This window comes from Talpa europaea (assembly GCF_964194135.1).
Source record: "Talpa europaea genome assembly, chromosome: 6".
NCBI classification, from domain to species: Eukaryota; Metazoa; Chordata; class Mammalia; order Eulipotyphla; family Talpidae; genus Talpa; species Talpa europaea.
Window position 1 is genome coordinate 137,895,542 of NC_140072.1, and position 17,705 is coordinate 137,913,246.

The 17,705-nt window shown below is 59.8% G+C and overlaps 1 protein-coding gene across 1 annotated transcript; it reads right to left on the reverse strand.

Moving 5' to 3' along the window:
* Nucleotides 1-510: 510 nt before the first annotated feature.
* On the reverse strand, nucleotides 511-17,416 carry LOC311171948 (ankyrin repeat domain-containing protein 10-like; the record flags this gene model as incomplete). The annotated part of the gene is made up of 5 exons (XM_084234996.1): nucleotides 511-779; nucleotides 2,545-2,780; nucleotides 11,984-12,075; nucleotides 15,484-15,636; nucleotides 17,207-17,416. The coding sequence occupies 5 exons, from the start codon at nucleotides 17,414-17,416 to the stop codon at nucleotides 511-513; spliced, it is 960 nt and encodes a 319-aa protein (XP_084091122.1).
* Nucleotides 17,417-17,705: the final 289 nt, after the last annotated feature.

The following is a 17,705-nucleotide window of genomic DNA, read 5'->3' on the forward strand; positions in this document are numbered from 1 at the left end:
AATTTAGCATAAAGTTACAAACTTTTTAAAAATTAGTAACCCCTTTGTAAATATATTTCAACGTTAAGAGCAGAGCCAAGGTGCTGGTGGAAAGCGACCACCAGTAAGCCCAAGTGCTCATGCTAACTGAGGTCTGCCTCTTGAAACTGAAAATATGACTGTCCGCTGCTGACGTAGCCTTGGGCGTGGCCAGCGGCCTAAACTACACTGCGTGAGCGCCGCAGAGCGCGAAGCCCCCCGAGTGTCGATTAAGACCCCACTCTGGAGGGCTGGTTACAACTCAGAACCACAACATTTATTGCTTTGACATTCCTAGCAATAGATGTTCCCCCACAGCTCCCATGTCCGAAAATTAAAAATGCCAAACCTCATTAAAACTAAGCAAGGCACGTATTACGCGAAAGCTCCAAATGAAACCTGGGGAGATTGCACTGAAGTGCGGGGAACGCACCACTCCGCCCCCTCTGCCAACGCCCAGGGACGCCAAGTGAACAGTCTACGAACGCGCGGTCAGAAGTAGCAGGCGTACTGGTTCTGGCAGCGGCAGGGGGTCTGCATGGCCGACACCGTATAGATCTCTATCTCCGCCGGGCGGACCGAGCCCCCCTCCTGCCGCGCGGTGTCTTCGACCAGGGCACCGCCCTCGAGGCTAACGGGGAACGGCCGGCGCCCACCTGTTAGGCTGGCGAGCTCCCTGTCCACGTGCATGCCGTCCATGCCGTCCGAGTCGTCGTCCGCAGCACCGGGGGCGGGGGGCAGGGCGCCGGCTGAGCGGGGCGCTGTGGGGAAAACAAAGGCGCCTTTAGATTCCCACAGATGCCAGGGGGCTGCAGACCGTGGACTGCACGCTCGGTCCTGCCCGCTGGAGGGGTCCCTTCCCCCATCAGCATCTGGCTGTCTTCATAAAGGACTCCTGAGTAACATAAAAACCCATAAAACTACCCTCAAATTAAGGTCAGTGCTGGCGGGGGCACCTGCGGGGAGACTTAACACTGGCTCGAGAGAGGTCAAGTGACCACCCACACTTCCCCCTCCCCCCGACATCCAGAGAAAAGCTCATGGTACCCCTGAAGCCCCCCAGGGCCATACTCTCTGCAGAAAGCCGCCTCCCGGGGACGGGGGTGGGTGGGTGTGTTACTGGTGTATTTTTATAAAAGTTGACCCCAGGAGTCACTCTCAGGAGACCTTCCGTCATCCACAGCTGAGGGCACCCCAACTAAATCTGCAACCTTTATTTTTTATTTTTTTTAAAGATTTGTTTATTTATTTATACAAGCACTGGGTACAGTCAGAAGCGCGGGAGGGTGAGAGAATTCACCAGAGCCAGAGTGGGGAGCAGAGCAGGCAGAAGGACCGAAGGACACTGCTGAGGGGAGCAGCGGGCGGCAGGAGAGGTCCGCGCGCCATGTGGGACCCTCCTCTGGTGGCCGGGGAGCAGCCGGGGATCGAACCGGCGCCACAGAGGCCGCGGGCAGCTTCGCAACCCTGCGCTCAACCGCTGCGCCACCGGGGAGGCCCTAAATCTGCAACCTTTAAAGTGGGTAATGAGCCACTGTACCCACTGGAGTCTGGGCTGCCTCCTCTGGCACCTGGAGCCCCTGGTAACACCCTGATCCAGGAAATCCAGCAAAATAAGCACCACTCTCAGCACCAAATAAGCTCTTGGCCCCGTGCCAAGCTGCAGCTCTCACTGCGCGAACTTGTGCTACAGACGTGGGGCCCAAGTTGCCCACACAGGACGAGCAACCCCCTCGCCAACCATTCCTTGAGCTGCTGACACCAAGAAGACACCCCACCGCGCCACAGAAACCACATTCTGAGGGGAAACGGCAGGTCTGCACAGGCCTGAGGCCCCAGGCGCACCACAGAGCTGGGTGACACCCCAGGCCCCGCCTCCCAGTCAGGGCAACCGAGCCCTCCACGGGCTCTGGAGCGGCAAGGGCCGGGCTCTCCCATCCCTCCCGGCAAGGCGCCTTCACCAAGTCCGAGGCAAACAGGGCATGGTAGGAAAAAGGAGTGTGGGTGTAGACATGCCCTCCTCAGAGCCGTCCCGGGGCCCGGCTGGACCCCTCTGCAGTGCCTGCCGCACCGGGTCACTGACCCAGCTGGGCTTGGGGCGCTGCCACGGTGCGTGAAGAGGCCTTGGGGGCGCAGACAGCTCCGCCATCCCGTGTGCACTGCTGGGCGCCCCAGAGGAAGTGGCAGCCAGGTCAGAGCTGCCACTTACGGCCTCAAAACAAGTCTTAAGACCCAAGGACCAAAAATTGGCCTCCTGAGCGCGGACGCCTCGTCGTCTCCTGGGACAGCGGCCGGGGCCGACAGCACCTTGGACAGCGCCACCGCCCTGCTCAGGCACGGGCTTGCGCTCGGGAGCGGTCCTGCTCCCACAGGCCCCACACGGGACATCTAACACCTGACTGCAGCAGGCGAACGCTCGCAGGGGCTGCATCCCAGCCTCGCACACCCCCCGGGGTGAAGGACCCACCTCCAGCGGCCACAGGGTCTACCCGGGAGCCCCGCCCGCCACCCGCGAGGCCGGCTCACCTTCGGTTCTCGCCTTCTTGACTCCAAAGGGTTCCGCGTCTTCCAAGCATCTCTTGCGATGTGTTCCCACACTTACATGATCGGGAAATATACTCGGAGGGCCCCCATTCAAGGTGCCGTTGCTATAGAAACGGTTCAGATGACAATTCTGGAGATTCAAGAGAAACTGGGTACAGTCCCGGAAACCCTGGGTTTGAGCAATGTCTGCTGCTGTCAGGCCGCTGGCATTTCTCAGGCTGCACAACACAAAGACACTGAATTACCTGCCGGGAGGCGCTCCCTGGCTGCTCCCGCTGCACTGACTAACTATCTGAAGGTGACAGGAAAGAGATACAGATTTACAGCAAGTCTTCGCTAAAGGAGGAGTTAACTCAGCCTGGCTCTACAGCTAACTGCTCTCTTATGCACATTTACTGGATTACTAGGCAAAGTTTGGGACACAGTAATTTAAAAGTCAATATTCTAAACTTTAAAAAAAGGCATTTTCCTATTTAACTCGTCAAAATCATCGTCATGCCAGTCTGAAGAGCCTGAATTTACACCAACTTCAGACTGGACCTGAGGCTGCGCTGCCCTCTGCACTGAGCTGTAAAATCCATCCCTTTAGCTCCAACAGAATCATAACGAACATATACTGGAATTGTCCATGGCATTCTTAGCAACCGGCTTCGGGGACGGGCGGGACGGGCTTACCAAGCCGCCAGGCTGCAGGCTAGCGTGACACTCTAAGTGGAGTTCAGAGGCGGCCCCGGCGGAGAGCACCTCCACCAGACCACGAGCTGAGCAGCCGAGTTTGGGGTCTTCTTGGGGAAACGTGCAGGCGCGTGACGCTTTGGCCTCTCGAGTGAGCGTCTCCTGCGAAGGTTCAACAGGCCCTAGGAGCGCGGCCCCGCAGAGCTCAGCGCCGAGAAGCACATCATGCCACCTGGCTAATCGCACTGCAAGTGAAGGTCAGTCTCCCCGAGGCCCAGACCAGGCGCAAGCAGGAGGCATGGCAGAATGTAAGCAAAAGGTCTGAGTGAGGGGTGCATACAGAATCAGCTGAGGGCCTCCCCGGTGGCGCAGGGGTCAAGTCCCAGCACTGTAAAGCTGTCTGCAGCCACTGCCACCTGAGTTCGACCCGCAGGGTGCAGCAGACCTCTTGTCTCCCTGCTGCTCCCCTCAGCAGTGGGTTTCAGTGCATCCGCCTGTTCTGCTGCCCACTCTGTCTCTGGTGAATCCTCTTATGCCTCACACACACCTCTGGCCCACACCCCAGCTCTTGTATGCATAAATTTTTTTTTAAAAAAAGACCCAGCGGAGCCTGCGGACCCCAACTAGGAAGCAAGTGAAACAGGGACAGAAGCAGTTCCATGCTGGCGTTCCCGGAGTGCAGGAAAAACATGCTGCTCCGCGGGATGGGTATGTCCACGGCCATGCAGGCCGGGAGTGGAAGGGTCCCATGGGGCAGCTGTCGCAGAAACCACCAGCCAGGGCCCGGCTGTCTCCTAGGCTGCGGTAAGGGCAGACGGTTTTCAGAGTGGACACTACAGAATCAGGGCAGCAGGGCGCTTGCTGGAAAGGTGGGAAGTCTTAGGCCCGCGTCTCCCACCACCAGAGCCCCAGTGTCCACCACAGAAGGAAGCACCTCCGCTCTGAGGCAGGAGGTGAAGAGACGGGCCCACACGTCAGAGGCAAAGCCCCAAACTCAATCCAGTCAGACAGAAGAGAGACTAGACCCAAGATGCCTGAAACCAAGAGGGCTTTCTTAAGAAATTTGGCAGGGGCGCCGCCTGGGCTTTAACCCGGTACCTTTACTTGCCTTTGTGCTGCAGAATCCTGCTCTAGGACTGCCCTGGAGCTGCGCGTTTACTTTGCTGGGTGGGTTCCATAGCAAGCCAACGGTGAAGTTTAGGTTGCGCTAATGACGCTAATCATGCAGTTGTCTTTTAACACGACACGGACATGTTACTGACATGTCACATGGCTTTCAAGTAGGCACGTCCCTGAAAGGCCGTGAGAAGCGCTGTACTTCGCTTCCTCGAGATGGTCCAAAGAGGTCTACCTTCCCAAGAACATGAACAGAAAAATAAGCCACCACGAGAAGAGTCCTATGAGGTCTTCAAGACTGGGAAGGACGAAGGCCCCGAGCAGAAGCCGCGCGTGCACGCCAGCCACGTGCGCAGATGGACATGGACGTGCCCTCCCGGCTCAGAGGCTACAGAGGAGAAGGTGCTGCTTAAAAGGAGAACAGAGCTGGCGGTGGCGCGCACCGCCTGGAGGAGGGAGGCCGGGATGAGCACCCAGGCCCTGGGGGGCACTCACGGGCCATAGGGGGGAGGGGTGCGTCGGGTCGGGAAGCACACCCAGGCGTGGTCAGCTCCCTCCCTGAAGAGCACATTCACTGATTTTACACGAAATATAACCCAAGGAAAGACAAACAAGAAGCCAGAGCCCCCCAGGCCACCCCGGAGACCAGGGCAGTGGGTGTTGCCCCGGCCCAGCCGGGGGGCCAGGGAAGGCCTTGGTGCTCAGACACCCACGGCAGCCTGGTGGGTGTCACCCCCACCCAGAAGGGTCGTGGCCAACTCGTGCATGACCATCCCCGCGCAGGGCAAGCTGGGAGGAAGCACCACCCCTGTCCAACTGAACATCTACTGCCCCCCGCCCGAGCCGCGAGCTGCCGGAGCGCAGATGGAGACGTTCTTGGAGACACGACAGGCGGCAGGGCCAGGCAGAGCCGGGAGGTGGGGATTGGGGCGCCGTCCCTACAGGACGAGCAGGAGCGGGCGGCGGCTGCCCTGAGCCACTTGCAGGCGTCGCCCAGAGTCGGGACCGTGGCACTCATGCTCCGCTCGGGCAGAAAGCAGCACCTGCCGCGGCCTGACAGGTGCGGGCAGAGCCAGCCCACCGGCCTGCGCCACCGACTCTGCTTCCCGGCCAAGCCTGCTCGCTCACGGGCACCCGCCCTCCCCCTTGCCTCTGGGGAATGCTGAGCCCCCAATTCTGCTCTGCGCAACATTCGAAAAGGCTGCGCGTGGCCACGCACGACAGGCAGCCGGGCAGAGTCCGGCTCTCCGCAGCGCAGGCACCTTTGCTCACGCCGGCCGGGGAGCTCAGAAGCGGCCCTGGACCACTCGCTGCCACGCGCAGCTGTGTCCTGGCGACGCTGGTGCCCAGAACCACCCTGCTTACGTTCCAGATCAGACCTCAAGGGAAAGTCTTAGTTCATGGGCTGCACCAAACAGGCCACAGCGGCCCGGCCTGCTGACTGACACACCAGCAGAGGGTGCTGGGGCAGCCAGTCCTCTCGCAACAGGAATCCTGAAAAGATCTTTCTAATACCTTCCTGTGCCAGGCAATTCAAACAAAAGATAATTTAAAAAGCTAATGTAGCTGCCAAATCATAAAAGGTTAAATAGCCAAGAAAAATACCTCAAAAGCCAATTTGATCAGAATGTGAAACAGCCCTGGAGAGCGCCTGGAAGCAGCACAGCCCCACTCTGGGAGTTTCTGGCTCCGGCAGGCTGGTGCGCTTGATGAGTAGGGAGGGAACTGAACCCCTCAAAGTGCTTTTTAACAGCCTAGTTGTGGGGTTACTCCCGCCAAGCAGCAATCGCTAGGGGCCGCTCCCTCTGGTTCTTCCGCTTCCCAGGTCAAGCCTGTCTCAAGTGTGGGGCTTCAGGAGTCGGGACAACAATCCTGCTTCAGCACCGTCGCGAGCCCAGACCCCCGCCCCAGGGAGCCCCGCTCATGCAGCTCTAAACCCGAACCATCCTGTCACCTGCCTAAAGGTCGGGGGGAGCAGGCCACGGCAGGCTGGGAGATCACATCACATCCCAACTGGCCGCATGAGGCCCAAACCACGTGCTGCTGACCAGGTGGACGCCGGGAGACGCAGCATCTGGAAGAGCCTGAAACCACCTCAAACTGCCGCCTGGACACGGGGCCACAGTGAAGGCCACGGGCCCGGGGTGGCACGGCCGTGAGTGGACTCGCGTGTCCAAGAAGCTCAGGCCTGGGCCTAGGGCCTGAAGTGCCGGGCAGGTGTCCCCCTGGTGCTTGGGTCTGACCCACTCTCTGGTTCAGAACTGATTTCCTTCCCAAGAAACGGACACAGGTGCCTTGTAGGCACAGCCCTCTGCTGCCGTCTACCATGGACGCGAGGCCCGGGTAGACATCTGTCCGCTGGGTGCATCTTCACCCGGCCCTTCCCACTGCTCTCGCAAGCTGCAGGGGAAACATAGGAAGACCCTCACCGTGTTCGACTGGGGACTGATTTTTTTTTAACCCCAAAAAGGCTTCTACTCTATCTCCTGCTGTGGAATTCTGAATGAAATGCTGAAGTTCATCACCGGTAAGAGTGCCCCGCCCAGGCCTTCACACCCCGCCCCGCTCAGCCGCCAAATCTGTCCACTTAGAGTGTCACCAGCTCAGGGCGCGGTACAAGCCACGCCAATGGGGGCAGCTGAATTTGGGAAACCACGGATCAGGAGGTAACGGACGGACGTGAGCACCTGCGTCGTCCGCCGGGGGCTTTCTTTTGGTTAATGCCATGTGACAATCACGAGAACCACAATAATTCTTATATAAATGCTATTTCTGTTAAAATTCTGATCTCGACTTAACTACTGTTAGTTTACAAGTACAAAGGTAGATATCATAAATTAGGGTAAGCAAAGCATGCAAATCTAAAGAATCTATATCTGAATTCCTAGATTAGCATTAAAACCAATCACCGCAACAAATACCTCAACAGTATGCCTCGCGGAGAAAGGAAGCCACACTGAGCATTCAATGCCACAACCGTAAGGTTTCGGAGAGGCACCTGTGGCAGTCTCAGCGGTTTCTATATGGAATGCTCCCCTTGCTAGGGTTACTTGAAAAAATCAAGTCAATTCGAATTACGTAGCTGTAAAACATTGACACGTGTAGTTTTTACTGATTCAGAATCTTCTGTGTGATTTCAAGCGGGCAATGGTTCATAAAACAGGAAACTCAAATAATAAGGGATCACATACTCGCAGGCAACATCTGGAGTGAACAGACACACACGAGGTGCAGAAGCGGTTACTGAGCGACAGCCCTCGCACGGGGCCACCTGGACCGAGAGCTGCCGCTCGGAGACACTGCCTTGTCAGTCACCTCCGTCGCTCCAGCACGAGGCCAATTTAGTATCTTGGGATTTCAACAAAAGTTTTAACAGTATGGACTAGAAACCATTAACTCACGATTCTGGTTACTTTAAAATTTGGTATGCTGTATCTCAAATACATTAGTAACTAGTCCTAGATGGAAATAAGCAAATACATGGAATCGTTAAAAAAAAAAAAAAAAAAAAAAAAAGAAAGAAAAAACATTACTAAATGTCCATTTGTACAGAGAAAACATTAGCAAACATCTAAAATTTCTTCAGTAAAATCGTGTATTTTTAACCCTTTGGTATCCAAGTTCTTAAATAATCACTAAGACTTTCTTAGTATATTCTTCAGGTAACAACAGGAAGCAGGAAGAAACTATTTTTTAAAGTCTCTACCTGAAAAAATTTGGTGCCAAGTTTTCATTTCAGGTTCAACATTCCTGAGGACGGTTTAGGTCACCGCCGGCCCCAGCGGAGTTTGCATACTTTAAAAGCGCCTCATTCAATGAGTGTGATGAGATATTACCAGGCTCCCAACGCAATTCAGCAGAGGAAAAGGTACTTGAATTTAGAAATCATCAGTTTTACCTGAAAGCATTATTAATAAATGCAGTAGTTAATAAGCAAATGTTAAAACCTACACATTATTGAAGCCATCATGCAAAAAAAGCAAAATCCCAAACAAAACCGGTCCAGGACTCTAGATGACTGCCAGCCCCTCCTCTGCTCCCGCACAGTGCCCTGGCAGGGCTGGGAAGCTGCGGCCGTGACACAGGTTAGCTGGGGTAAAAATCACGGGCGGCCCACGAGGAGCCACAGCCGGAAACAGAAAATGCAGCCTCCGCCCTGACAGGCTGGGCCGGGCCGTGTTCGCAGACACAAGCAGGCCAAGGATGGAAGGAGGCAGATTCAGCACCGGCAGCACGCTGGCCCGGGGGCTACCCCGGCGAGCCTGGCTTCCAGCCCGGTGGGTCACAGGCGCCGCTGACAGCGAACCACACCAAGGCCTCCGCAGCGAGCTTTCCCACAAGGCCTAAGTCTGTAAGATGCCACTTGAGACGCCCGTCGTTACAGCCACGGTGTTGCCAGCCGGGCCAGGAGACCGCGTCCGAGTGCGTCACGAACCTGCCCACGCGGCGCAGCGGGGCTCGGCCGGCCTGCGACGCTCGCCAGGTCCCTGGGACGGAAACCGGGCAGGGGCCACCCGCGGCCCCTGGGGATCGGCTTCCCCGGAAGCAGTGGCTCGTGCAGCCCTGCCCGCTGTGGACAGCCGAGTCTCCGCCACGACCGGGGGACACCAGCACCATGTGTGTGGGGGACAGTGGACTGGGGAATCCGCTGAGCAGCGGTCACAAATCCCTTTATTTCTACTCAGAGGCAGCAAGCAAAGCCATTTACTATCTGGCTGGCCCCAACACATTCTCCCCTTTACCTCTCAAGAAAATAGAGGCAAAGTAACTCCCATCGACGGGCTTCTCAGGACTAAAATAACCCCGCAGCCCAAGCTCGCAGCCCGCACCTACCCACAGTGGTGGGAAGGCGGGGCGGGGGGTGGGGGCAGCGGCACGCTTACAGGGGCTCCCGCGACCCTACTAACGTCCCATCCCGAGGAAGCGTCTCTGCGCCAGCACTGCCCTCGCCCACCGAGGCCCAGGCCGCTGCGGGAGCAAAGCCGTCCACATCACACTGTCCGACTGAAAGCCCCGCCGGGGACTCGGCTGAGGAGGAGACGGGCCGGGCTGTGTCTCTGGAGGTGCCGACCCTTTAAAGTACACAAACACTTAGCTTGGCCGCGGAACTGACATTTAATCATGTGGACTTTAATTTTCTGACGGTAAAACTAAGGCGATCGCAGTGATGGTCACGTGAGCCAGAGACAGGCCGCACGTGAAAAAGGAAACTTGGCACCAAAACTCAAAATGTGAAAGAAGAACATAAAGAGAAACGCCGTCAAGATACTCACGTGTGCGCTAGACGTGAGGCCGGCGGCAGCGGACAAGCGGCCCGCACTGGCCCGAGTCTGCACGGACCGCCCGCCTCACCACCACCACCCAGGGCCCAGGGGCGGCAACCTCAGACTCCGGCCACTTTACGTAGCGGGTGTAAAAGGCAAAGTAGGGATGAAGGACAAGTGATTGATCACCACCAAGCGTGACCACATACTGACAGGAGAAGGGCTGGCTCTGCGCACAGCACGGGAGAGAGGTATCGTTTCCTAAACTCCAGTCTGCTCGCCCATTCTGAACTGGAAAAAGACTTTAAGTTAATTCTGTGCCCCTTGGTGTCCCTCACAGAAAAGTCTGTTCCCTGCTAAGCTCCACGTGTGCCTGCGCGAACGCCGCGCGGGACGAGCGCGCGAGGCGCCAGCATCTGGGGGCCGCACTGCTGCGTGCTGGCGGGGTGAGCTGCAAAATGTGCAGGATAAATATCAAAGGGCGAGGCCCAGTGGGCTTCGGGCATGCTGACACCCAACCTACGTGCTATAGCCAAGCAAGCACATGTAGACTGCAGAAATGGGGGCCGCACGTGCCGACCTCCAGGCCAAGGCCTCAGACTGAGGACGGCGTGTGCCAGGCGGCCCGGCCGAGCGAGTGTCTCCGAGCAGGGTCTCGAGGGGGTGGCTGGGATACTGAGGAGGAAAACAGACTGGCACGGGGGCCATGCTCAGTCACACTTGGTGGAAAAGACACTCGAGGGTCCTGTAACCAAGGGCAGAGTTGTGAACAAAGGCTCTCACTTCAAAATACACCTATTACACCTATTAAAAAAAAGGACATAGTGATAGATATTTATTGACTCAAAAGATTAAGCTATCCATTAAAATGAATAAAGCTAACATCCTAGCAATAAAATGTTCAGGACCAATTAGAGTATTGTTTAGAAAGATAAGCCGGTAAGATCAACTTCTAATTATTCATTATTTCAATAAAAACAATCAAGCAATTCAATTAATTATGACTGCATTCTATCATCAAAGCTTGTTATTAAAATTAAAGATTTGACTTTTTAATCTAAAACAGCCGAGAAAATCGCATCTGTATCTTTGCTTTAAAGCAACCCACTGAGAATCAACTCAATGTTTAAAAACCACACACTCCATGTTCGCGGAACAGTCGCTTTACGTTACCTGGAGTCATAACTACATGTGGAGTCTCAGGTTCCCTGCAACGTAACAGTTAATACAGGTCATGGTTATAAACTAAACCGCTGCAGGCCCCAAGCCCAAAGGAGGACTGGTCTTAACAGTGACGCTCGGGGAAACGAGACGGAAGCCAAGCCAAGACGCCGCCAGCGCGGGGCAGCCTGGCCTCAGGCCTCTGCCAGCCCATCTGGTTTTGCTGCCCAGGATCTAGTTTCAATATTGAACATAAAGCAGAGTCAAAACAGTGGTGGAAACCAAAGGGTTAAAGTAAGTTCCGTGGGTTTATCTCTCCCAAAGTCTAAATTTTCACATTTCCAATTAGAATCAAGTGGTCTGTTGTTCATTTTTATGAAATATTCGAGACACCGGGTAAAACAAAGCAGCTGGCAGAACCAGTCGTGTGGGCCACGACAGCTCTGCCGCGCACACCCAACACCCGGGCGCTCCGCTGCGGCCTGCGAACTGCAGAGAGAAAGTTATAGCGTGAATCTTCAGAGGACGTGACACAGGGCATCTCACACCTACAGTAAACGTCTAACGCCACTGCTAACTACCGAGGTGCCTACCAGAGCACACTTCAAAGTTAATTTAATGCTAACGGGGCTCCGTCAAATCGTGAGCAGACTAGGAAACGTACGCTAGACTAAAACAAAAACATCGAAAAATAACGCCAGCAGCACCCAAGCTCAGCACCGCGGCCGGACGCGCGCCAGACGCCCGGAGGGAGCGGGACACCGCGGGCGCCCAGGCAGCTCTAGAGCCACGTCCTCGGCGCCTGCTGGCAGACGAGGAAGTCAAAACTCAAAAAAGAATCGTCTGCAATAAAATGAGCCAGAGAAGCCTGCAAGGATAGTTAAATCCGATCCAAGGCCCTCCTCTAGAAATTAAAACGTGGCAAAGAAGTCTGCAGACGTGCGCGCCGTGGCACGGGTCGGGAGTGGCAGAGCCACAGACCAGGCTCCCGAGTACGGAGCCCCCGACTTACAGAGCGCGCGGCCCTTCTTGGGGGGGCCCGGCGCTGCGGGCATGAAGCCCCTCTGGCGCTCCCCTCACCCCACACACTGTGCCCGCCAGCCACCGGCCCAAAGGGCAGTTCCAGGACTCTCGCCTCCTCTAGAGCCGGCCCTAAGCACAGCCCGCGATCGCGCCCGGCGGGGGGAACGAAGGAGGACACTTACTCGACTCGAGCCCCGCTGGCCACCAGGGCGCTGATGCAGTCGAGGCTCCCGGAGCGAGCCGCCTTGTGGATGGGGGTCTCGCCCTCACAGTCCTGAAACCACAAGCAGAGACAAAGTTCAGCTGCGACCGGGCCTGGGACGGGGCGCCCCACCCCTCTGTGAAATGAAGCGCAGGAGGTGCAATCGGAAGCAGAACAAAATGCAGACGGAAGAGAAAATGAAAAGCAGGCCTGGGAAGGGGCAGGTTCTCTGAAATTCTTAGCTCAAAAAATTGGTGGTTTCGGGCCTCCCTGGGGGTGCAGGGGTTAAGTCTCAGCACTATGAAGCTACTGGCAGCCACTGCGGGCTGAGTTCGATCCCCGGCCAGGGAGCTACCCACATGGCGCAGCAGACCCCTCCTGTCTCCCCGCTGCTCCCCTCAGCAGTGGATTTCAGTGGATCCGCTCGTTCTGCTCCCCCCTCTGTCTCTGGGGAACCCTCTCGCCACCCCCACCTCTGGCCTACACCCCAGCTCTTGTATGCATAAATTAATAAGTCTTGAAAAAACAAACAAAACAAAAGCAGGGGCTTCCCTGAGGGACGCACACGCACTCTCTGGATGGCTCTGGAGTCATTTCGTGCATCTCAGCGCAAGCATGTTGTGCACCAGCCCGTGGGGTCCCGTCAAGGGCCAGAACCAGCCCGCTCGCCAGGGCAGCAGCCGGGACCACTGCTCAGAGCCGCTGAGCGTGCACCAGACCCCAGCAGCCGCCTGCGACGGCACCGCAAACTCAGTTCCAGGGCTGTGTTAAGGCCGCGGCTGCGCAGATCTCTGTCATGCAGAAAACGATGCTGAAGAGGCAGAGACGCCACCTCAGGGCCCGCCCCCGGACCGACCAGCCCCGCCTCCGCACGGAGCCCAAGACGCCGCGTCACTCACACCCTCGGGTAAAGGAGAGGCAGAGGCAGGTACAAGATCAAGAGGGACCGTTTTTTGTAGAAAAACTGATTTCAGATGTTGTTGTCTGGGAACCCCAAAGGCTGAGCGGCGAAGGCTCCGAGGCCGGCACGCTTCCCGGGCAGGCCGGGCGCCTGTCCCCCAAGTCAGCTGCCACGGCGCGGCTTCACCAAGGGGCAGCAACAGAGGTTCGTTTACAAAAAACAGCGAAAGAACTGGGAGGAGGCCGCGCGGACACTTACTGTAACGCGAGCTCGAGAGGGACAGGGCCCTGAACGGAATCACCCCGCTCTGGAAGAAAAGCAGACCCACGTGTACACGGGGGCTCCTATTCCCAAAGCGGGGCGGCGAGGCCCCGATGGCGGACGGACGCGCGTGCGCCAGGAAGAGCAGAGCTGAGTCAGGAGGCCGCAGGGCGCGAGAGTCACGAGAACAAGTGCCCGTGGCGCCCTGTGCGACCAGGGGGCACGCCGGGGCTTGCGCGCGTCAAGAGCCTGGTGGACAGTAACAGACTTGGGGGAGAAGCCCCCGGCCGCTGCCATCCGGGGAACAGAGACCCCTGGACCGGGCAGCCGCGTCTGCACCCCGAAGAAACCACAGCAGGAGCCTGGAGCCACGGCCAGGGCACCTCTCGAGCCAGCCAGCGTGGGCAGCGGTGGGCGGGCTCCGCCACCACTGCCGGCCATTGAGAAAGTGGGGAAGGTGCCAGGAGTCCACAGTCACCTTGAACTTGAATACAGAGAAATCTCACTTGCCGTCCGGTGCCAAGGAAGCAGAGCCACAGCGCGGGCCGGCAGGGCGGGGCAGGGGCGGGTAAGCTGGCCTCTCCTGCCGGTCACCACAGCCCAGCTGAGCTTCAAGCCCCTCGGGCAGTGCGGATGCGAAAGGCCCTCTGGGCCTAAGGAAAACCACTGCAACAGTCAGGAGTTAACACACCGAAAGACAGGAAAATGGGATCAAAAAAAATCACGCGCACCACGGCCCTTGGCGGGTTTTCTAGGGCTGATGGGGGGAGCGGTTGCACCACCAGCTGCTGCTGGGAGCCGACAGGGCGACGTGACCCCAGGGTCACTGGGTGCCCATGCTGTCCCCTGGAGACCAAACAGCCAAACATCGGCTGCTAGTTAGAGCTCGGCTCGGCACGAGGGGCCACGACCTCCGGGGATCCCAAGGTCACCCTGGCAGCGGGGAAGACGCGGGCGCCGAGCCAGGTGGCACTGCGCCACAGGCCCGGGGCCCGCTGAGGAGGGCAGGCTGTGAGGACCGTCCTTCCCCCTGAGCTGCTGTAAAACCATTCAGAAGGGGTTTCTCCATTTTGAAGGGTCTGAAAATCAACGCTAGATGACTTGCGACCCCTCCGCTGGAGGCGATGCAGCAATGCACACAAGCAGCAGTGACACGCGCCGCCGTACACGGAGTCAATCACTTGCATGACACGCGTCACACACAAAATTTCCTATAATTAAACCCATAATAATAGTAACTATAGTCATTCGAGGATGAGTCGTAATTTACTGCTAGGCAGACTGAGCCGCAGGCCACACGGAGGCTCGACCAGGCCTAAGGCAGCAGCAGACGACGCAGTTGGGTGCAGAGCAGCCGAGAGGCTGGCTGGAGGGCGCCGGAGGAGCGCCAGTCACACAGGCCTGCGTGTAGCTTCCAGGCTACCCTGCACCCCGCGCTCTCCCCCAGACCCTTGTTTTAGCCACTCTAGAGATACCGGCCGCGCTCACGGCTCGTCAGCATGTCAGCTGGGGGATGCGTTATCTTCGAGAGAGTCATCGTCAAGGACAGATGCTTAGGCCGGACAGAAAGGAGGAGTAAGTGTTCCTTCACTCAGCAAAAAAAGCCTGCGCCACCAGGGCGAGAGTGCCAGAACACCCCCTCAGCCTGCAGCTGGGCCAGACCGCCCGGCACAATGCCTGTCTTCTGCCCCGGTGCGGGCGACCTCGCCGGCTGACGGAACGCGTGCTGAGGGTCCTCGGCGCAGAGCACAGCCATCCCCACGCCGCCGTCTCCGCTGCCCAGCGCGACCAGAGCAGGGAGACGCTCCCGCGCGTACCAGCGGGGAAAAGACCCAAATTCAAAATGGAGGTCCGTTTCCTACTGCGTGAGTCACTTGCGCATCAGAGCAAAGTGAAAATCCCTATGCCGGGCGCCGACCCCTTCCACGCAAAATCCCGTGTGAGCCGAGCGCGGCCGCCCCACTGGCACCCGAGAAAGCGCATAAACCGAGGGTCGGCGTAAATCCCCGCGGAGTGCGGCCTGGGAAGACGTAAGTGCCCTTCCTCTGGGGCACAGGTCTGTTTTCCGTGGACAGAAGAAGCTAACTAAGGCAGCTGAGCAGGGGATCCGGGCTGGATGCCTCCCTCTCAGCTGCAACCCCGGGCAAGTCACCTGGGGCCACGGGGACGCATGCGCAGCGCAGGCGGGGTGCTCTGCAAACCTGTCAGTCCCGGGACGCCCAAGTCCACTTAGCCACAGGCAAGGACACCAAATCCACCCGCACCTGTTTCAACGGCGCGCGATGAATGTGTAACTGGGAAAAGAGAAGGCCCCTTACCGGTTTGTCAATGCTGGCTCCTGCCTGAATCAGCCAGAGGAGACACTGGGGGTGGCCCCCGAAAGCAGCGATGTGGGCTGGGGTCTGGGCGTAGCGCGTGGTGGACAGGTCCAGCGTGGCTCCGGCTCGCACCAGCTGGACCAGGCACTCCAGCTTTGGAAACAGCAGCAGGGGACAAAACACGCAGAAGGTCAGCAGAGGAGTAAACATCACTCAGTAATGGACGTTCCGCAGTGGACACAGGGCAGTGGCGCTGTACAGCCACCACGAGTTTTCTGTGGGAGGGAAAAGTCATTCCCGCCCTGCCGCACCGATTTCATCGTCAACTGGAAAGTGACCAAACAGATCTTAAAAGTTCTCACCATAAGAAATTTCAATAACTTTGTATGAAAAAAAGGCCTCCCCTGGTGGCACAGCGGTTGAGCGCTGGGCTGTGAAGCTGCCCGCAGCCTCCGCGGCACCGGTTCGATCCCCGGCTGCCAGTGAGGGTCCTGCATGGTGCTCCCCGCTCTGGCTCTGGTGGATTCTCTCACCCTCCCGCGCTTCTGACTGTACCCAGTGCTTGTGTAAATATATTACTCTTAAAAAAAAAAACACATATAAATAAGATAAAAAAAGAAATTTCAATGGCTACATAGGGTGAAAGTTTTGACAGGACCCGCTGGGGTCTTAGCGCTACCAGCGAGCCTGCAGGGGCCGCGTCCATCCCGCGTCCCTTCACGGCTTTCTTCAAAGCGCGCAGCTCCCGGGGCTCCGCCGCCGTCCCGAGCCGGCAGCGCACGCTCACGCTGCTTTCCCGCAACAGAAAGTGCACGTGGGAGAACCGGAGACGGCGCCCCAACACCTCGACCCAGGGCGGGTCTCCATCTCGAGGGCGGCGGGGGATGCGCCCCGGGCCGGGACCCCGAGGGCGGGCGGAGGCGCCGCGCCCAGCTGCGCGGGAAAGCGCGGCACGGGGAGCGGCGGCCGGGCGCGCGGGCCGGGCTTCCAGCCCAGGGGTCCGGTCCCGCCGCCAAGTCCAGCGACGCCCCGCACCCCACCCCCGCGGGCCAGCGCCCCCGCCCCCGCCCCCGGCGCGGTCCCGCGCGCCCGCTCCCGCGGGGGAGGCCGTGGGCGCGACCCCGGCCGGACGCAGGACGCGGGCCCGGGCCGGCCGGCCGGCCTGAGGGGCGCGCGGGGAGGGGGGCCGCGCCCCCGCAGGAGCCCCGCAGGAGCCCGGACCCGCGGGGGCAGCGGGGGGCGGGCGCGAGGCCGGGGCGCCCCAGCTCGCCAGCCGGGCAGCGCGGGCCAGACGCGGCGCCCGGGGCGCGTCGGCTCCCGGAGGCCGGGCGGGCGGGCGGGGCGCGCGGGGCTGAGGCCGCCCGGGGGCCGGGCGCCAGGGGCGGCGCCGCGGGACTCGGGCCGGTGTCCGCGCTCCGCTCCGCCCGCCCCGCTCGCGGCTCCCTCAGGGCCGCCGCCGGCGCCTCCTCCCCGCGGGCGGGCGCGAGCGCGCGGCTCCCTCAGGGCCGCCGCCCCCGTTTGAAAGTGGCGGCGCCGCCGCCCGCCCCGCTTCCGCCCGCGCTCCCGGCACGCCCCGCGCCCCCCGCCGCCGCGCATGCGCCGCGGACCCTCGGGGCGCCGGCGACCCCGCTTCCGCCCCGCGCTCCCGGCACGCCCCGCGCCCCCGCCGCCCGACCTGCCCCCCCGGCCGCGGAAAATGGCGCCTTAAAGCGCCCGCGCCCACCTTGCCGAAGTGCGCGGCCCAGTGCACGGGCGTCCAGCCGTAGAAGGAGTCCTCGGCGGCCAGGTGCGCGCGCGGCGCCTGCTGCAACAGCGAGCACAGCGCCGCCAGGTCCCCGTCGCGGCAGGCGCGGTGCAGCGGGAAGCGCAGCGACAGCAGCTCCTCGCTGGAGAAGCCCGCCTCCACGCCCGCGCCCGCTCCCGCCGCCGACATGGCCAGTCCCCGGGAGCGCGCGCAGGCGAGCCGGGAGGACGCGCCGGGAAGACCCGCCAGGCCGCCGCCGCCCGAGCACAAAGGAGCGAGCGCCGCGCCGCCACCGCGTCCCGCCGGCCGCCGAGCGAGGCGCGCGGGGGCGGGGCCGGGGCGGGGCCGGCGGGGCGGGCCGGGGGCGGGGCCGCGGGGCCGGATTGGCCGGGCGGGGCCGGGGGCGGGGCCTGCGCGGCGGGCCGGGGGCGGGGCCTCGGGGCCGGGGCCGGATTGGCCGGGCGGGGCCGGGGGCGGG